Source organism: Bufo bufo, chromosome 4 (assembly GCF_905171765.1).
Source record: "Bufo bufo chromosome 4, aBufBuf1.1, whole genome shotgun sequence".
NCBI lineage: Eukaryota > Metazoa > Chordata > Amphibia > Anura > Bufonidae > Bufo > Bufo bufo.
This window is the reverse complement of record NC_053392.1, coordinates 228,801,602-228,824,735: the sequence shown is the minus strand read 5'-3', so window position 1 is coordinate 228,824,735 and position 23,134 is coordinate 228,801,602. Positions and strand designations below refer to the sequence as shown.

Here is a 23,134-nt window from a genome sequence, read left to right as displayed (position 1 = left end):
TGAGCGACTACATGCTGCAGTGCCTGCGCAACGACAGCAGAGTTGCCCACATTTTAACGTGTGCGGAATACTGTGTTGCCACCCTGCTGGATCCCCGGTACAAAGACAATGTGCCCACCTTACTTCCTACACTGGAGCGTGATAGGAAGATGCGCGAGTACAAACGCACGTTGGTAGACGCGCTACTGAGAGCATTCCCAAATGTCACAGGGGAACCAGTGGAAGCCCAAGGCAGAGGAGGAGCAAGAGGTCGCCAACGCAGCTGTGTCACGGCCAGCTCCTCTGAGGGCAGGGTTAGCATGGCAGAGATGTGGAAAAGTTTTGTCACCACGCCACAGCTAACTGCACCACCACCTGATACGGAACGTGTTAGCAGGAGGCAACATTTCACTAACATGGTGGAACAGTACCTGTGCACACCCCTCCACGTACTGACTGATGGTTCGGCCCCATTCAACTTCTGGGTCTCCAAATTGTCCACGTGGCCAGAGCTAGCCTTTTATGCCTTGGAGGTGCTGGCCTGCCCGGCGGCCAGCGTTTTGTCTGAACGTGTATTCAGCACGGCAGGGGGCGTCATTACAGACAAACGCAGCCGCCTGTCTACAGCCAATGTGGACAAGCTGACGTTCGTAAAAATGAACCAGGCATCGATCCCACAGGACCTGTCCATCCCTTGTGCAGATTAGATATTAACTACCTCCCCTTAACAATATATTATTCTACTCCAGGGCACTTCCTCATTCAATACTATTTTTAATTTCATTTTACCATTATATTTCGGGGCAACCCAAAGTTGAATGAACCTCTCCTCTGTCTGGGTGCCGGGGCCTAAATGTGTGACAGTGACCTGTTCCAGTGGTGGGTGACGTGAAGCCTGATTCTCTGCTATGACATGAATACAGATTCTGCGCTGACATAAGGCCAGATTCTCTGTTACGGGACCTCTCTCCTCTGCCTGGGTGCCTGGGCCTAAATGTGTGACAGTGGCCTGTTCCAGTGGTGGGTGACATGAAGCCTGATTCTCTGCTATGACATGAAGACAGATTCTGCGCTGACATAAGGCCAGATTCTCTGTTACGGGACCGCTCTCCTCTGTCTGGGTGCCTGGGCCTAAATGTGTGACAGTGGCCTGTTCCAGTGGTGGGCGACGTGAAGCCTGATTCTCTGCTATGACATGAATACAGATTCTGCGCTGACATAAGGCCAGATTCTCTGTTACGGGACCTCTCTCCTCTGCCTGGGTGCCTGGGCCTAAATGTGTGACAGTGGCCTGTTCCAGTGGTGGGTGACGTGAAGCCTGATTCTCTGCTATGACATGAAGACAGATTCTGCGCTGACATAAGGCCAGATTCTCTGTTACGGGACCGCTCTCCTCTGTCTGGGTGCCGGGGCCTAAATGTGTGACAGTGGCCTGTTCCAGTGGTGGGTGACGTGAAGACTGATTCTCTGCTATGACATGAAGACAGATTCTGCGCTGACATAAGGCCAGATTCTCTGTAACGGGACCTCTCTCCTCTGCCTGGGTGCCTGGGCCTAAATGTGTGACAGTGGCCTGTTCCAGTGGTGGGTGACGTGAAGCCTGATTCTCTGCTATGACATGAATACAGATTCTGCGCTGACATAAGGCCAGATTCTCTGTTACGGGACCTCTCTCCTCTGCCTGGGTGCCTGGGCCTAAATGTGTGACAGTGGCCTGTTCCAGTGGTGGGTGACGTGAAGCCTGATTCTCTGCTATGACATGAAGACAGATTCTGCGCTGATATAAGGCCAGATTCTCTGTTACGGGACCTCTCTCCTCTGTCTGGGTGCCGGGGCCTAAATGTGTGACAGTGGCCTGTTCCAGTGGTGGGTGACGTGAAGCCTGATTCTCTGCTATGACATGAAGACTGATTCTGCGCTGACATAAGGCCAGATTCTCTGTTACGGGACCTCTCTCCTCTGCCTGGGTGCCTGGGCCTAAATGTGTGACAGTGGCCTGTTCCAGTGGTGGGTGACGTGAAGCCTGATTCTCTGCTATGACATGAAGACAGATTCTGCGCTGACATAAGGCCAGATTCTCTGTTACGGGACCGCTCTCCTCTGTCTGGGTGCCGGGGCCTAAATGTGTGACAGTGGCCTGTTCCAGTGGTGGGTGACGTGAAGCCTGATTCTCTGCTATGACATGAAGACAGTTTCTGCGCTGACATAAGGCCAGATTCTCTGTTACGGGACCTCTCCTCTGCCTGGGTGCCTGGGCCTAAATGTGTGACAGTGGCCTGTTCCAGTGGTGGGTGACGTGAATCCTGATTCTCTGCTATGACATGAAGACTGATTCTGCGCTGACATGAAGCCAGATTCTCTGCTATGGCATGAAGAGACTGATTCTCTGCTGACATGATGCCAGATTCTTTGCTATGGCATGAAGAGACTGATTCTCTGCTGACGTGAAGCCAGATTCTCTGCTATGGGACCTCTGTTCAATTGATATTGGTTCATTTTTTTTTTTTTTATTTTAATTTTAATTCATTTCCCTATCCACATTTGTTTGCAGGGGATTTACCTACATGTTGCTGCCTTTTGCAGCCCTCTAGCTCTTTCCTGGGCTGTTTTACAGCCTTTTTAGTGCCCAAAAGTTCGGGTCCCCATTGACTTCAATGGGGTTCGGGTTCGGGACGAAGTTCGGATCGGGTTCGGATCCCGAACCCGAACATTTCCGGGAAGTTCGGCCGAACTTCTCGAACCCGAACATCCAGGTGTTCGCTCAACTCTACCTATAACACATCCTACAAAATAAATAAATACAGAAAATGTAGTATGATGAAATATAAACATTCCTGTGGGTCTTAATGCCTAAAGAGACTGATGGGGTTAATATTAGTTAAAAATATATATTTTCTAATGCCTTTTTAGGTTTTTAATAAAATAATATACATCAGTACATATGAATTAAGAACTTTGTAAGTATCAAAATAGACTGGTAAATGTGCTAGTTATTGTTACCTGTCTATATCAGAAACCTTTGGTAGGCCTTTTTGAAATGATCGATATGCTAGCCCAAGTACTCGGAAGCCTTGTACAGTGTAGTCATCAAGTTTTGCAGAGAAGCTGTGTGGAACTATTAAGAAATTACAAAAAGTATTCAAAATCATATTGTAAAAAAAAAAACAACTTGTAATAGTAGTGAAATACTGCACTGGTTGACAACTCTGGTTGAAACCTTAATACAGTATTTTGCATTTCTTAAAAACTTAGATTTGATAGACTTTCTGTGATTCAATTACAAATTTTCGTCCATAATATAAAACTGCCTAATACCCCTGCATAGGAAACATCACAATTCAGTACTTTAATAAAGATCTAGGAAAAGTTGATGGTGGAATTTACAAGGCCAGCATATAATGCACTTGCTTATAATGTGAAATTGTATGTGCACAACAAAATGAAATTGATGCAAGCTATAAGATACCATAAATGTGTGCTATAATTTATATCAATTTTGTGGTGTAAATAATAGTAAATATTTTAGGCTATGGGAGGAGTTGGCCCTCACACTAAACTCTGCCTATTTTCTCATCACTATTAATAAGTGACTAGAAAAGTGCAAAATTACAAAATATAGCTTAAAGGGATTATCCAAAGTATAGCAGCTAGGTAGGAGGTTTTGGTCAGCGCTACTGGGAGATGCAGCGGCTGCTGTGCATGGATCTGGAGCGACGCGGCTGCTGGGGAGCAGGAATGTGTTTTCTAACAGATCGCATAACAAGTAAAACAATATAAATACTGTATATAAATGGACAAAATATGGTATAGCTATGGGGAAGTTGACTACATATGAAGGGATCATTACCAATGTTTTTTTTCCCTGGAAACATCCTCATTTTGCATTTTTTTTTTCTTATAGTTTCTTATGCCAGTCTAAGTAGCAGACCCCACTGGTGTACGATAATCCAGAATTATTAAGAGGTAATATTTCTGGCATATCTTTGGGAGTCCCGTGTGCCAAAAAAAGAAAACTATGTCACCTCGGGAGCTGGTATAGATTTCTGGTCTAGCGTGCTCCAGTTTTTAGGCAGACATGTTGCTAAATTATTTGAGCCACAGAGGGCCCGCCCATGACTTGCCTTCTCTTACTCATCCTGCCCACTCTTTGTAAAAGTGGTGCGGAAGGTAGAAAAGAACAAAAGCTGTGTTTTTTGGCTCAAGACAGCAGTTACTCCAAAAAAATTTATACTTGTATGCCAGGGAACTGTCGTACAGAGAAACATCCCCCTATATCTATTAAAGATCAACACAATAGGTATTGTGCTGTGTATAATGTATTTTTATGATTCTGGATCTGTTTTATTAGTTTTATACAGTACTTACCTGTTTCTGGTTTGCAAAAGTGAACAACCATTTCAGGTGCCCCTTTCATGAACACTGTCAGGTTACTCTCTCCAATAACTTGAGTAATTACAGACATGCGCTGTAAACTGGAGGAGAATGGGAACTGTTGCAAAATCTGAATTCCTTCCACCGGTACCTATTTGATACAGGTAGAAAAATTTGAGAAGCAGTGAGTAATGTATAGAAATTAATATATCCCAGAGTATGTATAATAAATTTAATATGTGTGTATTTAAGGCCAGTTCACACTGTGGAATTTGCCAATGGAATTTTGGCTCTAAAATTGTATCTAAATTCCATTACCCTTGAAAAGCCATGCTGCAGTTCGCAGGCCAGGTGTTTAAAGCCATGACCATGCCAAGAATAGACATGTCTCCCCTTTGCGTTGTGTACAGACTGATGCCGCTTGAAGCCACAGTGGGTGTCCACTTATCTAATGTAAATCTTTATTATACTATGATGCTAAATCTTCCTCCCTAAACTGTATATACATGAGTGTAGTAAGCTGACATTCATTGTGGCTATGGCTATGCATTGGAATGCTGTCATTAGCTGGCCATGTGTATACAGAGACAAGTCTATACATTTAGAATTCTCTTTCCACTTTCCTGTAGTGCAAACAGCAGCAGATACATCACTTCAGGTAGGGTATCATGCAGACCTGACCTCCAACCGCACCACTGTCCCTACCTACTTGGACGATCCACCCTAAACGCCAGGCTCCCAAGTCCCAACAGGACAACAGTCCCTGACCCGACTAAGAGTGCAGGACCTACATAGGGGAAACAAAAGGGGAATTCAGACAGGGTGGGTCAAAACCAGAGAAAATCATCAGAAACAAGGATGGAACAACCACAGAGTAATATACCAAGAAGAGTCAAAATCAAGAGACTATGTCTGAACTAGAATCAGGAGTCAGAGGCAAATTCACTAACAGGCAGAAGGTCAGAAGTCTAGAATCCACGTGAAACACAAACTTTGTGTGCAAACCAAGAACACAAAATCATAGGCAACTATGGCCACCGGTTGCCTGTTTAAATATGCCACCTTCAGGTAGCGCATGATGCAGATGTCAACATCCATGGCTCAGCATCCTTGCTTCCTGATAGGCCAACCAGCTGCACTGTCAACATGACAACATACATATGGTACACGTATGCATTCCCCTATTAAATGTTTTAAACAGGTAACATGCAAGATTAATTTATCTTTGTTACATCAGCAGTTACTACTCTCCTTTGCCCTGCTATTTCATGAAGGCACAAGAACTGTTCCACTCACCCTGTGTCTCTTCATTGAGCCTCACCTCCTCTGCAGTACTGCGTTAATCTTTATAGGCATTAATAATGTGTTTCTGGGCCAAACAGACCACTTGTTTAGCCCAGAAACACATTATTCCTGCCAATAAAGAATCTCTAACTTACTGTACATATCGTTCTCCTTTTCTCTGACACACTGAGATGAGAAATGCCACTATATTTGTATTGCTTTCCTGTATTCTATACCCAGTCAGCTCTCTGATCACGATTAAATGAGCGACAGCCCATGGTGGTTCTAATTGAGAAGGGCAACAGAGTGTTGTGTTGTCTGTCGACAGGACTTTTTTTCTGTCGTGTATAACGGAACCAAATGGAACCATTATATGTGCCCAGAAGACATGTATTAGGATGGAGCAAAATAGAATGCCTCTTAAAGGCTTCCGTTTTGCTTTCCGTCCTACACTTTCGTTATACTCTGTTATAACAGAACCTATAACAAAATGCCATAACGTCAATGTAAACTCGCCCTCACTTGGTGTCCCAATCTTAGACTGAAGGCTTGGAAATTAAACTGCAGGGACATTGTAGGGAGAGTACAGAAAGAGGGTATCACCATGTGCATTATGCTCTAGTGCACTCACATTCCCCGTGGAGAGTGTGTGTGTGTGTGGGGGGGGGGGGGGGGGGCTGTGTTAATATCCCTGTTTATGTTTCAATTTTTCATATTTCATATTCGTCAGAAGTACATAAAACAACCAAACAAAAAAAAAAACAATCCTATATTTTGAGCATCCATAAAGCCTACTTCAGGCATTATTTTATCACAGCTTTTTTTTTCAGTATTTGATCAGTAATTGTAAGTAAAAAACAGGAGTGGGTCCACAACAGAGATAAAATGTAATGGAATTATTTGCATCTCATCTGTGTTTTGGACCCACTCTTGCTTTTGGCTTACAAATTCTGATCAAATGCTGATGCAAAACGCTGATCAAACACTGACCAAAAGAACGTATTAGCTACAATGAATTTGGGTCCAGTTGGTGTAAAGAATAATCCAGCTGTCATGTTTGATCCATCCAGCAAGTTTGGTCCATCTGGTTTTTGGAGGGCCAAGTGGCGTTCAGCACTAACTGTTTTCAGATGCCCTTATATGTCTGGGGCTGCACTGAAGGAATTGCTGTGTATCTGAACTTTGCCAACAGGTGCGGGTTCATCATAGGGATTAGGGATTGTAGTACTGGAGCAGACAAATTTATTTGATAAACGACAATTTGTTTTCGCTACAAGACTAATGTTTTTCCTAAAATAATCATTTTTCAGATAGAGGCGGGGGGATAGAGAGGGGTTATTGGGGGCACCTGTGTTTTTGGCAATGGCATGTATAAAGTTATTGGCGGGGGGGCGGAGAGGGGTTAATGGGGGCACCTGTGATTTGGCAATGGCATGTATAAAGTTATTGGATGGGGGAGGGGTTAATCGGGGCACCTGTGATTTGGCATGTATAAAGAGATATGAGCGGGAGGTGGGGGGTGGAGAGGGGTTAATTGGGGGCACCTGTGATTTGTCATGTATAAAGTTATTGGTTTGGAGAGGGGTTAATGGGGGCACCTATGATTTGGCATGTATAAAGTTATTGGTTTGGAGAGGGGTAATGGGGGCACCTGTGATTTGGCATGTATAAAGTTATTGGTTTGCAGAGGGGTTAATGGGGGCACCTGTGATTTGGCATGGAGGGGCTGATCTGGGGGAGTGGGGGACATGGTGGATGGCGTGGAGGCACAGGGGAAGGGGGACATCATGGCAATCTGGATGGCATGGAGGGGCTGATGGCAGTGCCATCATGGGGGCACTGGGGGACATGGCATGGAGGGGCTGCTGATCTGATGGCACTGGGGGAGTAGGGGACATGGCAATGGATGGCATGGGGGTCTGGCTCTGATTGCACTGCAGCAAGGGAGGCTGTGATCATGGTGGTAGGCGGTCTGATCATGGTGGCATGGGGGTCTGATTGAGGGCTTGCGGCATGGGGGGACTGATTTGAGGGCAAGGCTGACTGACTGGGGGGCTTATCTGTGGCTGAGATCTGTGATAGTCTGATTTGGCGGGGGGGTGTAGTTTGATCTGATGATCTGTGTTCTGATGAAAATCAGATGTAATAAATAAAAATATTGTTTTTATAAAGTAATATATTATTTTAAGAAGGTTTTTCTTATTAGAATACTCGATTAATCGTAAAAAATAATCGATAGAATACTCGATTACTAAAATATTTGTTTACTACAGCCCTAGTGGACATCAAGTCAGCACATAGCAGTCATCTTTTTCCAAGATCAGCTCAAAGACATGCGGCATAGCTAATGATCCTCAAAACCCAGACATATTGTGGCATTGCTGGTACATTTAGACTATTAGTTAACATTACATTCATGTATATTGATATTTTTTACTAAATGTAACTTGTATTTTATGCACATATTTATGCTTGCATTTCCATAGCTTAGGATACTTTTACACTCGCGTTTTGGGCAGATCCATCATGGATCTGCAAAAACGGATCTGTTACAATAATACAACTGCATGCATCCGTCATGAATGGATCTGTATGTATTATCTGTAACATAGCCAAGACGGATCCGTCATGAACTCCATTGAAAGTCAATGGGAGACAGATCCATTTTCTATTGTGCCAGATTGTTTCAGTTTCGTCAAGCGGACAGCAAAACACTACAGGCAGCGTTTTGGTGTCCGCTTCCAGAGCAAACTGATGCATTCTGAGGGGATCCTTTTCCATTCAGAATGCATTAGGGCAAAACTCTTCCGTTTTGAACCGCTTGAGAGAGCCCATGACGGATCTCAGAACCGGAAAGCCAAAACGCGAGTGTGAAAGTAACCTTAGTACTGTAATTTGTTATAGCCTATTGCCACATGCTGATCAACACTAATAAGCATTTTTTTTCCTGTTCCTCAGTTTCACCCTATCCTTGCAAAAGTTTAAGTGGATGTTACTCCTGTCTCAATTTGTTGCTGCTAAAGCTACTTTCACATCTGCGCTTTGGTTTCTGGTTTAGAGATCCGACATAGGATCTCAAAACCGCACCAAATGGTTCCATTTGATTTAACACATCAGGATACATTTGTACCATTAGGATGCAGTTGTGTTAAATCAAAATGGAAAAAACTGGATCTGTCATTAAAAACAAAGCAAGTCAATGGGTTACGGATCAGTTTTTTTTTAATCCGAAAAACGGATTCACCGTTATTGACTTACATTGTTTTATTGATGGATCCGGTTTGTTCCATTTCGCTGACGGGAAACAAAATTGCAGCTTGCATTTTGATGCATCCTGTATGAAGCATACCCCTTTAAAATGAATGGGGATAAAACGGAACCATTTTGGCTTGGTTTTGAGATCCTCTGCCGGATCTCAAAACCGGAATGCCAAAACGCTGATGTGAAAGCAGCTTAAGAGGGAGTTTAGCTGTCTGTCAACTTAGGCCTTACTCACACATAAGGAGGCCAGAACAATAATTGTCCTTTTACATGGAGCAATGTTATAAGAAATTGTTCGGAATTAACCATTTGTTCCTGATAATTGACTTATCGAAGAAGGTGAAAACTGCATTTACATGCAGCATTCCTCTCCTCTGTATGGGGGCTAGAGATCATTATAGCAATCACTCGTCCATAACATGGAAACATTGTTTGTGGGCAGCAGATTGCTGTTACACAGTGAGATGTGTTACACAGAAGCAATCATTTTTTGTGCCAGTCAGAAGACACAATCACCAAATGAATGAGCATTTGGTTGTTCATCAAGTGATTGATGGCACCTTGACACCTTTCTGCAAAGCTCATTCCTGATAATTGGACAATTATTGTTCTGTGTTAAAAGACCTTAAGTAAAAACATTTAAAGATATTACCACATAAAATGGCACGTCAGATTTAGAAAATGGAGTTAAAGGCTTAACTGCCAATGATTTCATTTTGCCTTTGGTGCCAAGTTCTAGTAACGCTATTTAGTGTCGGACTGGCACACAAGAGAACCAGAGGATCCTCCAGTGGGCCCAGGCTCTCATACCATAGTAGGCCCAAAAGGTCCAGGAGAAAAATAAACAGCCTTTGGAGCCATTAGGGTCTATTTCTTTGAATCAAAACCTACTAGACTTTATTGATGATATAGTGATTGGGCCCCTAGAACAATTTCTTCTGGTAGGCCCAAAGACCCCCAAACCGACACTGATGCTACGGTATCCCTGCTGCCACTAAGGCTTGATAGTATTTGTGGTTGTCAACAGATGCGTAGCCAAATGGGGGACCCAGGAGCTTTATTTGAGTCCTAAGCCACGGGTAATATACACTCACCTAAAGAATTATTAGGAACACCATACTAATACGGTGTTGGACCCCCTTTTGCCTTCAGAACTGCCTTAATTCTACGTGGCATTGATTCAACAAGGTGCTGATAGCATTCTTTAACAATGTTGGCCCATATTAATAGGATAGCATCTTGCAGTTGATGGAGATTTGAGGGATGCACATCCAGGGCACGAAGCTCCTGTTCCACCACATCCCAAAGATGCTCTATTGGGTTGAGATCTGGTGACTGTGGGGGCCATTTTAGTACATTGAACTCATTGTCATGTTCAAGAAACCAATTTGAAATGATTAGAGCTTTGTGACATGGTGCATTATCCTGCTGGAAGTAGCCATCAGAGGATGGATACATGTTCTCATTCTGTTTACGCCAAATTCGGACTCTACCATTTGAATGTCTCAACAGAAATCGAGACTCATCAGACCAGGCAACATTTTTCCAGTCTTCAGCAGTCCAATTTTGGTGAGCTCGTGCAAATTGTAGCCTCTTTTTCCTATTTGTAGTGGAGATGAGTGGTACCCGGTGGGGTCTTCTGCTGTTGTAGCCCATCCGCCTCAAGGTTGTGTGTGTTGTGGCTTCACAAATGCTTTGCTGCATACCTCGGTTGTAATGAGTGGTTATTTCAGTCAACGTTGCTCTTCTATCAGCTTGAATCAGTCGGCCCATTCTCCTCTGACCTCTAGCATCCACAAGGCATTTTTGCCCACAGGACTGCCGCATACTGGATGTTTTTCCCTTTTCACACCATTCTTTGTAAACCCTAGAAATGGTTGAGCGTGAAAATCCCAGTAACTGAGCAGATTGTGAAATACTCAGACCGGCCCGTCTGGCACCAACAACCATGCCACGCTCAAAATTGCTTAAATCACCTTTCTTTCCCATTCTGACATTCAGTTTGGAGTTCAGGAGATTGTCTTGACCAGGACCACACCCCTAAATGCATTGAAGCAACTGCTATGTGATTGGTTGACTAGATAATTGCATTAATGAGAAATAGAACAGGTGTTCCTAATAATTCTTTAGGTGAGTGTATATTCCATAGCATAAGTGTCCTGAAGAAGAGGATTATAGCAATAGGACATTTTGGATAACTTCCTATTTTGATTAAAGCTTATGATGTGGAAGATAGAAACCTAATTATGAATGAATGTAACTTGTTAATGTTGTGCAAAAAACAGTCAAGAAAGTAACTATTGCAAAATACACTTAACTTGCCTCTGCAGCAGTAGGTCCAGGTTTTACAACTGTGCAGTTATCTACTGGATCATCATTAATTTCCACCTTAAGGTCTTCAAGTTTCTGTTGCAAGGATGAAATGTAGATATATTATTTCAACAGTATTCAAGTCTAAAATGCTTATATGCAGGTATTTGTACTGTACGGTGACTCTTGGCAGGGCATCTGCTAGCAGCAAGGTACATTAAAATAGCAAAGTCTATAAGATTAACAGAAAAAAATATATTACAAACTGCCTTTTGTCTGTCAGATGATTTAGAAATGACTCCATGAGTATGGCTACAAGGGATGGTTTGAGGAGGCAGAGCTCCTGGGACAAGCAAAGAAAGGGAGTTTTTAGATATATTTACCATAGATGCACACCGACATTCAATTTTTCTAGAATGGTCTTTAGAGAAAGACTATATACCATACCTACATGTGGACTTAAAGGGGTTGTTAAAGAATGAAGGTGGAGATGGCAACCTCCCCATCTCTCTTAGCCAGCTGTGGCAATGTCAAACCGGATGCAGGGAGCTGGTGCCAGGAAGTAGATAAGTCATCTTTCCTTTACAGATCCGGTCAAGTGGGGGTGTTTGCCAAATCCTCCTCCCCCCTCATTCTTGCACTACCCCTTTAAAGGGCCACTAAGCAGTATAACAGTATAACATAACAGTACCAGCATTATAATTTCTACCAGCAGTAGAACCAACAGTACCAGTAAGCTGCAAGCTGCACTTTACTAATTCACAGTGGCAGCTTTACAAGGCATTTTTATGGCAGAAACAATTTCCCTATTGATCATACAGCGACAGAAACTGCTTACATACAATGATCTGTTTCTCCCTGCAGCGGGCATGTGCTGGAGGAGATTAGCAGTGGGTTGAATACTCAGCTGCTCTATTCCTGTGTCATAGTGTTTCTGATAAAAGGAGTGCCTATCAGGTGCTAATCCAGGGATGCTGTGCTCTATTTAACTCCTTGGCCATATACTAGTGCCAGTGATAGTCTTGTTTGGGCTCACTAGCTATGTTCCTGGTTCTTGCTCCTGTGCTGATTTGAATTGCACTTGTTTTTTTACCTCGGCTCGACCTCTGTCCATTTTCTGTCTCATGTTTTTACACTGCGTTGTCCTATTGGTTCAGACCCATTAATGTACATCTCGGTCTTTGTGTCTCTAGGTGTTTGTCTGTCTCTGCACCTTATTAGCATAGGGACTGTCGACCAGTTGCAGTCTTACTATCTTGGGCTTGAACTGCAAGTAGATAGGGAAAACAGGCTGGGTTCTAGGTTAAAGCTCACTGTCCGTGTCTGTCTTTACCTACAGGCTTTACATTCTCACTGGCCCAAAAAAAATATTTCCCGATGATCTTCTCAGTTGCCCAATTGGTTTAGGATTTAGCGGAGAGGTTCCAGCAGCAAAAGTCCCACTAGACAAGTCCCCCCGTCACCAGTAGAAACTAAGGTTAAGCTCCCTGACCGCTTCTCTGGTGACCATAAAAATGGTGTAACCTTCCGTGAGAGCTGTAAACTTTTTTTCATCTCAGGACGCACTCATCAGGTACGGGATCTCAGAGAGTAAACATCATTATATCCCTGCTTCAGGGGGACCCTCAGGAGTGGGGATTTTTGCTATTGCCCAACTCTTCTGAATTATTATCTGTTGACCAATTCTTTTCTGCTCTTGGTCTTCCGTATGAAGCTTTTGCTGAAAGCCAACTTCTTTCCTTACATCAGGGCAGACGACCTGTGGAAGATTATTGCTCTGAATGCCATAAGTGGTGTACTGCCGCTGGCTGGAAGGATCTGGCTCTTAGACCACAGTTTATACTAGGTCTTTTTGATAGTCTGAAAGATCTTCTAGTCATCCTACCCCAGATTCCCTAGATGAGGCTATGTCCCTAGCTATTCGACTTGATAGATATATTAGGGAATGTAAATGGGAAAGATCTCTCCTTGTCCACCCTTCTTCTTTTTCTTTTGTCTCTCAAGCCTCTTTGTTCAAGGCGCCAGTGGAGTCCAAGGAGCCCATGTAAGTGGGTACTATGTCCTCTCAGCAACAGAAGAAGCATTGCCTAAAGAATGGCCTGCATTACTACTGTGCCAGTCCTGCACATGAACTGCGATCCTGTCCTTCTAAGCCGAAGACTGAAAACTTCAGCGTTTGAGTGATGATCGGGGAAATCACTCAGACGTACAGGTATTTCCTGAAAATTCTGATAGAGTTCTTTTGCTTGTGTGGCAGTGGAGCTGCCAGAAGGCCATAGGAAGGCCATTCAAGTGGTGTACCGTATCTTACCCAGAGCAAGCTGGGTGAGAACAAGAAAGCCTGGGAAAATAGGGTTTTCCCATTGTCTGCAACAGCTAGGTCGGTAATGAGGTTAATTAGCAGCCAGCTGAGGAGCCTGAATAAATCTGGGCTGAGCTCCTCAATCAGGGCTCTCCCAGTCTGGAAAGGAGCAGGCTGTATCAAGACCTGTGGGACCCGGGACCCTCTAACCCTGTGTGGGAGTAAGCACTTTGATGTGTTTTGGGGAGCTGGGTGGTAGACCCAGATCCTGATAGATAGGGAAAAAAATGTTTAGTCAGTGGCCAGACGGCTGAGGATTTATGTTTTGGTTGCTGTTTTTGTGTTGATGTGCTTAAAAATAAAAGAATTGTTTGGACTTCAATTTGGTGTCCGTGGCGAAGTCTGTGAGAATGACCCCTGAATAAGAGACGATTCCTACACCTGTTAATTTATCTATACTAGGAAGGTCAGTTTCTAGTTTAGCTTTTGTAGATCCAGGGACTGCAGCAAATTTTGGTAATTTTAATTTTGTGTTTGCCTTGGGTCTCGTGGTTTATAGACTACCTGAACCCATTCCGGTGTCTGTGGTGGATATTACTTCATTAGCCAGAGGGTTTATTGAGTATAAAACCATTGATTTTTTTATAAAGATTGGGTCTATTCATTCTGTAAAATGTTCATTATATGTAATTAAAAACTTGTCTGCTGATGTCATTTTGGGATTAGGATTACCCTGTTTGAGAGTATATCGTCCAGTTTTAATTAGAGTTCTGGGGAATTAACAAAATGGGGTCCTCAGTGCTCTAATCATTGCTTATCTATCCAGTAGTGTTCGGCGAGCATGCTCGGCTGACCTGCTGTTCGGCTCGAGCATCGCTATGCTCGGCACATGGCGGTACTCGGCCGAGTAACGCATGTGCTCGAGCGCCATGCTCGAGTCTCCTTACCGCATATTTTGCGGCTGCTATGCAGCCAATAAATGTGCAGGTAAGTACTGCCATCACCAAAATTCCAGTAGCCATGTCCACCTCCTCTACTTCCACCTCCGAATTATCCGCGTGCAGCACCAGTCAGCCATCAGCCGGTAGCTGGAAGCAGTGTAGCACTGTGGTGGGAAAGTGTCAACAAGCAGTGCTAAGGCTAATATGCTTAGGGGACAAACAGCACACCGCCGCAGAGCTGTTGCAGGGGATAAGAGACCAGACTGTTCTGTGGCTCTCGCCACTCAACCTAAAACCAGGAATGGTTGTGTCATAATGGCTGTAACTTGGTGACGGCTTTGGAGCTTGGCAAGCTCACACACATCCCATGCCTAACCCACGAACTTAGTGGTTCAGCGGTTTCTCAAAACCTACCCCAATTTGCCTGAGCTACTGGAGAAGGTGCACCGCGTGTGTGCACATTTCCGCAAGTCATCAACAGCTTTAGCCAGTCTGTCAATGCTGCAGCAGCGCTTTACCTTGCCAGCTCACCGGCTGTTGTGCAACATGAGCATACGCTGGAACTCCACGTCCCACATGTTGGCCAGGCTTTTTGAGCAGCAGGCGGCAAAGTCCTTACTTCCTTGGGCAAGGGGAACACACAGCAGTTCCAACAGAGGCAAGGCAACACTCTGCAAGGCCTGGGACAGTTTCATGACACCCCGCCAGCACCCTCACCCTGATGCGCGGCCTTGTGTCACAAGGAGGGAAAAGTTTTGGAAGATGGCGAAGGAGTACATAGCAGACCGTGTCAGCGTCCTCAATGATCCCTCAGGGCCTTACATCTACTGAGTGTCCAAGCTAGACACGTGGAACGAACTGGCGCTTTGCCTTGGAGGTGCTGGCCTGGCCTGCCGCCAGCGTTTTGTCTGAGTGGGTATTTAGTGCTGCTGCTGGCATTATAACAGACAAGCGTATCCGCCTGTCAACTGAAAATGCTGACAGGTTGACTGTTATAAAAATGAACAAGGCCTTGATTGCCCCAGACTTCTCGATTCCACCAGAGGAAAGCAGATGAACAAAGGCACTTTAAATGTGTTTGTTTAATGTACTCAATACACTGTATTCCCATGCACCCCATCTACCACAGAAAAGGGTATTGTTATGCCTTTTCAGAAGTGTAAACAGTTATAGTCACTTATTCTAGTCACCATAGATATTCATTGCCTTTAAGAGGAATGTTGGTTTATATTCACTATTTTGTATGAATTTTTAATGTAGGCCGAAGTAGGTCCATGGGAAGATTATTACATTGTTCAAAAGAACTATTGTTATTGAAACAATTAATTATATATTAAGGCAGTTAAAATACACATCACACAGAAGTAAATGCTTCACTATCTTTGTTATCTGAATATTAATTCCACAGTGTGAGGATTGTCTAGATCAGTGTTTCCCAACCAGTGTGCCTCCAGCTGTTGCAAAACTACAACTCCCAGCATGCCCGGACAGCCTTTGGCTGTGCGGGCATGCTGGGAGTTGTAGTCTTGCAACAGCTGGCTGCACACTGGTTGGGAAACACTGGTCTAGATGTTCTACAAAATATGTATTCATGTATCAAAGTTTGTCTCTTAGCTCTGAGATAAAGACTCCATGGACGCAGCAAGTGCCAATTACATCCACAGTTTGGTATTTGCTAATAAGCAGAAAGTCTGTGATATCTATGGACACTTATAATCAACCTTAGTTTTGTATAAGAAAATCAATAAGATATATGTATTGGGTTATATTGTTATGTCTTTTTAAGGACATTTATATATCTGTTATCATATATGTTTTAGGGACATATATATTTCTATAATATATTCAAAACAACTTAAGCATGGGCTTTGTTAATGAGTATCTGTGAAGATGTGGTACCGTTGGTGTAGCAGAGGAGGCAAGAATATCTCTGTGAGAAAACAAAGTTTATTCATATTATTATCAGTCTTATAAGTCAACAATGTGGGAAACATTCAAAAGGCGTCTAAGAGTCTGTCTCTAATTGTTAAGAAGTGTCAAAATTAATCAGTTAGCTTTGATTTCAGCTTCCAAATACCAGGTGTGTGTAGTGAAAATAAAGTCAGATTTAAATAGTTAACTCTTTGGGGCATGATGCGTGTGACTTATACAACAGTGCCACCTAGGTATGAGTAGGTAACACTACACCAGTAGCAAAAGTGCATTCTGGGTAGTTGTCACGGATGTAGTAGGGGAGAACACCAAAAGACAAAAAGGAAGGGAAAAGACACTAGGCCTCACCGCTAGGGAAGGAAAAGGGTCACCACCTATAAAACCCTGTTCCTGGCCCTAACTACTATCCGTATGGGCACCTCTCTATGGTAGAGATGCTCATACACAGGAACCTAGAAAACCCTGGTGGCCCTCAGATGCCCTAAAGGTAATGACAGGGCAGAGACTACCCGCTCCTTCCCTGGTGAAGGAACCAGCATCTCGCTGAGGCCTAGTAAACAACAAAGGTGGGGGGAATACAAAATTATTATGGGGGACTTCAACTACCCAGATATAGACTGGGAAACTGAAACTTGTATATCTCTTAAAGGAAACAGATTCTTGGCAATAACCAAAGACCATTATCTCTCCCAACTGGTTCAGGACCCGACTAGAGGGACGGCCATACTGGACTTAATATTAACCAATAGACCTGACAGAACAACAGACGTGCAGGTTGGGGGACACCTGGGAAATAGTGACCATAAAGTAATAACCTTCCAATTATCATTCAAAAGAGCGTTTCTACAGGGAGAAACAAAAATACCAAACTTCAAAAAAGCTAAATTTAGCCAACTAAGAGAGGCCATAGGCCTAACTAACTGGGACAAAGTCCTCAAAAATAAAAATACAGCCAAAAAATGGGATATCTTTAAAAACATCCTAAAATCTCATTGTGAGAGGTACATACCGTATGGGAATAAAAGGTTAAGGAACAAAAAGAAACCAATGTGGATAAACAGAACTGTAAAGAAAGCAATAAATGACAAAAAGAAAGCATATAAAACCCTAAAACAGGAGGGTAGCACGGAAGCACTGAAAAACTATAAGGAAAAAAACAGAACATGTAAAAAACAAATAAAAGCGGCCAAACTAGAGACCGAGAGATTAATTGCCAAACAGAGTAAAACTAACCCTAAAATGTTCTTCAATTATATAAATGTTAAAAAGTATAAATCTGAAGGTGTCGGCCCTTTAAAGAGTAATGAGGGGGGAGTCGCAGAGAGCGACGAGGAGAAAGCAAAGCTGTTAAATATTTTTTTCTCCAATGTATTCACTGAGGAAAATAAACTGTCAGATGAAATGCTGAATGCTGAAATAAATTCGCCATTAAAAGTGTCCTGTCTGACCCAGGAAGAAGTACAACAGCGACTTAAAAAAATCAAAATAGACAAATCGCCAGGACCGGATGGCATACACCCCCGTATCCTAAGGGAATTAAGTAATGTCATAGCCAGACCCTTATTTCTGATATTTGCGGACTCTGTACTGACAGGGAATGTCCCACAGGATTGGCGCATGGCAAATGTGGTGCCAATATTCAAAAAGGGTCCAAAAACAGAGCCTGGAAACTATAGGCCGGTAAGTTTAACATCTGTTGTGGGTAAACTATTTGAAGGTTTTCTGAGAGATGCTATGTTAGAGCATCTTATGGGAAATAAGCAAATAACGCCATATCAGCATGGCTTCGTGAGGGATCGGTCATGTCAAACTAATTTAATCAGTTTCTATGAGGAGGTAAGTACTAGACTTGACAGCGGCAAATCAATGGATGTCGTGTATCTGGACTTCTCCAAAGCATTTGACACTGTACCTCATAAAAGGTTAGTATATAAAATGAGAATGCTCGGACTCGGAGAAAACGTCTGTAAGTGGGTAAGTAACTGGCTCAATGATAGAAAACAGAGGGTGGTTATTAACGGTACATACTCAGATTGGGTCACTGTCACTAGGGGAGTACCTCAGGGGTCAGTATTGGGCCCTATTCTCTTCAATATATTTATTAATGATCTTGTAGAAGGCTTGCATAGTAAAATATCAATTTTCGCAGATGACACTAAACTGTGTAAAGTAATTAACACTGAAGAGGACAGTATACTACTACAGAGGGATCTGGATAGATTGGAGGCTTGGGCAGATAAGTGGCAGATGAGGTTTAACACTGAGAAATGTAAAGTTATGCACATGGGAAGGAATAATGCAAGTCACCCGTACATACTAAATGGTAAAACACTCGGTAACACTGACATGGAAAAGGATCTAGGAATTTTAATAAACAGCAAACTAAGCTGCAAAAAACAGTGTCAGGCAGCGGCTGCCAAGGCCAATAAGATAATGGGTTGCATCAAAAGGGGCATAGATGCCCGTGATGAGAACATATTCCTACTACTTTACAAATCACTGGTCAGACCACACATGGAGTACTGTGTACAGTTCTGGGCTCCTGTAAACAAGGCAGACATAGCAGAGCTGGAGAGGGTCCAGAGGAGGGCAACTAAAGTAATAACTGGAATGGGGCAACTACAGTACCCTGAAAGATTATCAAAATTAGGGTTATTCACGTTAGAAAAAAGACGACTGAGGGGAGATCTAATTACTATGTATAAATATATCAGGGGGCAGTACAGAGATCTATCCCATCATCTATTTATCCCCAGGACTGTGACTGTGACGAGGGGACATCCTCTGCGTTTGGAGGAAAGAAGGTTTGTACACAAACATAGAAAAGGGTTCTTTACGGTAAGAGCAGTGAGACTATGGAACTCTCTGCCTGAGGAGGTGGTGATGGTGAGTACAATAAAGGAATTCAAGAGGGGCCTGGATGTATTTCTGGAGTGTAATAATATTACAGGCTATAGCTACTAGAGAGGGGTCGTTGATCCAGGGAGTTATTCTGATTGCCTGATTGGAGTCGGGAAGGAATTTTTTATTCCCCTAAAGTGAGGAAAATTGGCTTCTACCTCACAGGGTTTTTTTGCCTTCCTCTGGATCAACTTGTAGGATGACAGGCCGAACTGGATGGACAAATGTCTTTTTTCGGCCTTATGTACTATGTTACTATGTTACTATGTTACAACAAATGGAACACTTAACTTCTGAGGCTGATGGATGATGGATGACCAGGACTTCAACTAGAACCACACTCCAGCTCTTCCAAAAACCAAATGAAGCTATCCAGAGCAAGGAGTGATGGGTAAAGTCAGACTAAATAGGGGGAGGTAAAGGTCACATGATCCACACCTGAACAGGAGGTGTGGACATACAAGCAACACACAGACAAAGTGAAACCAAAACCAAAAGAGGCTGTCAGATCACTAATGTGCAGATAATCTTTCAGACCTTCTAAAACCTGTCACCGATGTGACAGTAGTGTTATGATGTCACACCTCTTATCAATGTACATGCCTATCTGACAGTGATTGGAAGGTTCCAAACTAGGAAGGTGTGTTCATCTGATAAGTTTTTGGTTAAGAAACCACATACAAGAGAGAGAAAAAGTAGGAAGAGAAGAAAAAGAACAAAGAAAGAAAGGGAGATTCCAGGAAAAGATCTTGATTATCGGAAAAACTCTTGAGACCAGACTTCCCCGAGACTCTGCACATCACTTGACCCTTGGGTAATGTATATTTTGTTTCATGTAGTATTGGTATAGATTAATTGGCTTGATACTTTGTCAAACCCCACTTATTGCAGACGGATAGTGTTAGTACCACATCAGTATCAGCGGATTCAGTGAAGATGCATATCACTAAATACAAGATCTGATATTGATAACAAGAGAGCTCCTCTGCTGGGGATCTTTATATTCCCTAGTTTTATATCAAGCCGATAATTTATAAGTTTCATTGCAATACTACTTATACAATCTGAGATTGGTAATCGTTTTGGGCAGAGCAAGGGCTTCTATCTCTTATTTTCATTAGTGAGTTTCTGTGCATTGTCAATTGATATATTTCTCATAATTTTAAGCAGCACTGCATTCTTGTACTGGTTGAATAATAGATTGTGTGACGCTGGTCTTGGTGTTTAATTTGTGTTCTACTGGCACCATCTTGTGGCAGATTTTGGGTACTACAGTCTTCTTCTATCATTTTTTTTATACTCATTGTTATTGATTGTATTTTAAATTATTATATAATCATTTATATTTTCGCTTGTACCCTGTTTTACTGATTGCACAAAATAATTAGGTTCTCGTTCGAACTCTTGGAGGTGTATATATGTCCACCTTGCGGATCAATATCAGTTCTATAATTTTTCTTTTGATCCGTTAATTTATTTTATTTTATATAAAGCATTTGCTTTATATACCCGACATCATATCAACATTCTTATTCGTGGCATATAATGCCCTCGCATATATGCCCTCGCATATAATGTTTTACAGGGTCAGCTAACCTGCAGGCCCTCACCTACACTATTTTACAGGATCAGCTCACCTTCTGATTACGACAGCGAAGTCTTGCCTGTTGGTACTCTGGCACACATGGCTGACTTCATGTTAGGCTGCCTTTCCCACGACCCACGCGTTATACGCATTTTAAACACGGATTACTGGTTGTTCACCCTTCTCGACCCCCGCTACAAAGAGAACTTCTCATCTCTCATTCTTCTGGTGGAGAGGACAAGCAAAACGGTGCAATACCAGTAGGTCCTTGTTGAACAATTGCTCCAAAGTTGATAGGGCAGACATCCAAATGGATCGTTGCCGTCACGTTGACATGTGATCGCCTAGAAGTTATCTAGAGTCAACGAAGCGGCAGCAGGCCCTCACCTTCAAGTCCTGTCTGAGTAGCAAAGAGTCTGGTCAACAGAATCCGCACAATGATGGCAGAACATTGTGGAGGTAGGGAGCAAGTTGGTTGCTGGCACCAGACTTGCCCTCCAAATGATCCTCGTTAATGGAAAGTGTACTCATTACAATAACAGGACCTCTTAAGAGTGCTGTATTGTTATTTATCATCACTACCTCCCCGAGTTGGGAGTGGGTAATTTCCACACGCCTGCTGCCTTCCTTGGATGCTTGTGCTTTAATAACTTTACCCACCATCTCTGGATGGTTCACAATTGGGAAAAAAGGGGCAATGTAACAACAGCCAATCAGATTTCAGCCATTAACCTCTCTTGAATGTGTTAGCCATTTCTCAGGCTCCCTCTCTGGCATAGAACCCTGATTCATCGTGATCACCATGGTAGGCGCAGAAAAGAACATCGAAATTTGATAGGGCAGACATTCAAATGGATCGTCGCAGTCACGGGGACGTGCAATCGCCCAGAGTTTATCTAGAATCATCAATGCGGCAGCAGGCCCTCGCCCCTAATGTTTTAGATGGTCAGATCAGCAGGCCCTTGCTCCAAATGTTTTTGAAGGTTGTGTGTATGATGCCCTCCTTTATGTGCAATGAAGGGTGTTTTGGAGTGCCAGTTCCTTGTAATTTTTGGCAGCTCTTTCACTTAGTGCATAGGCTTTATGAGTGTAGGAGTCCCACTATCTGAACTATTGTATTACAATGTGAATGAGGCCCTCCTTTATGTGATATACAGGTTGTATCAGAGTACCTCTTCCTTGTCATTTTTGGCACCACTTGCACTTTATATACAAGTAGATATACAGGAAAGAATGTTTCTTAACAATCTTTCCTCTAAAATAAATATTTTGTCAGTCTGTAAAAGTGGCATATTATTCGGACAACATCGTTCCCAGCAGCAACTTTCGAGTACAAGATGCATCCAGACATCCTCCCCATGCTGTTCCAGAACTATTTCGGTGGTGTTTCCATAAATTTCTGAAATTTTCTTATGAACCAGGCACCCTCCCCTCTTCAGTAGGGGGTACCTGGTTTAATGCTTGGGTTCTCCCATTGACTTCCGTTATACTCGGGTGCTCGGTTCAAGCACCCGAACATCCCGATGTGTTCGGCCCTAGCACCCGAGTACTACGGTGCTTGATCAACACTACTATCCAGCTCTCTGGTCTGGAAGTAGAGGAGGGACCACTACTTGAGTTCATAAAGGACTTTCAGGATGTATTCTCCAAAGCGGCCTCTAATGTTTTGCCCTCTCATTCAACAATGATTGCGCCATTAAACTTGTCCCTGGTGCAAAACTTCCCAAAGGCTGAATTTTCAATCTTTCTGAGCCTAAAAGACAGGCTATGAAAGATTATATTCAGGATAGTCTAAAAAAACGTATCTCCCATAGGTGCTGGATTCTTTTTTGTGAGTAACAAATATGATGGCTTGCACCCTATATTAATTGTAGGGAACTTAATAAAATCACGGTCTGAAAGCAGTACCCCCTTCCTCTCATTCCTCAATCAAATTGTTGGGGCTCAGTGGTTCACAAAAATTGACCTTAGAGGAGCCTACAATTTGATCAGAATACAGGAGGGGGATGAATGGAAAACTACATTTAGTATCCCAAAGAGCATTTTAACCCCTTAAGGACACATGACGTACCGGTACGGCATGTTTCCCGAGTACTTAAGGACACATGACATACCGGTACGTCATGGCTTTAAATCGCGATGCCGGCGCCGCGGGGGTTAATCGGAACGGGATGCCGGCTGAAATCATTCAGCCGGCATCCTGTAACAACGCCAGGGGGGGTCATTTGACCCTCCTGTATCGGCGATCGCAGAAAACTGCAGATCAAT

The 23,134-nt window shown here is 43.1% G+C and overlaps 1 protein-coding gene across 2 annotated transcripts in view; it reads right to left on the bottom strand.

Moving 5' to 3' along the window:
* LOC120997972 (probable cation-transporting ATPase 13A4) overlaps positions 1–23,134 on the bottom strand; it is a 458,422-nt gene that overhangs the window by 160,881 nt on the left and 274,407 nt on the right. For both annotated transcript variants that reach the window (XM_040428359.1, XM_040428360.1), the window contains exons 15-17: positions 11,218–11,301; positions 4,345–4,501; positions 2,980–3,094 (exon numbers count right to left, since the gene is read on the bottom strand). In XM_040428359.1, coding sequence (XP_040284293.1) covers positions 2,980–3,094; positions 4,345–4,501; positions 11,218–11,301 — 356 coding nt within the window. The remainder of the gene's footprint in view (positions 1–2,979; positions 3,095–4,344; positions 4,502–11,217; positions 11,302–23,134) is intronic.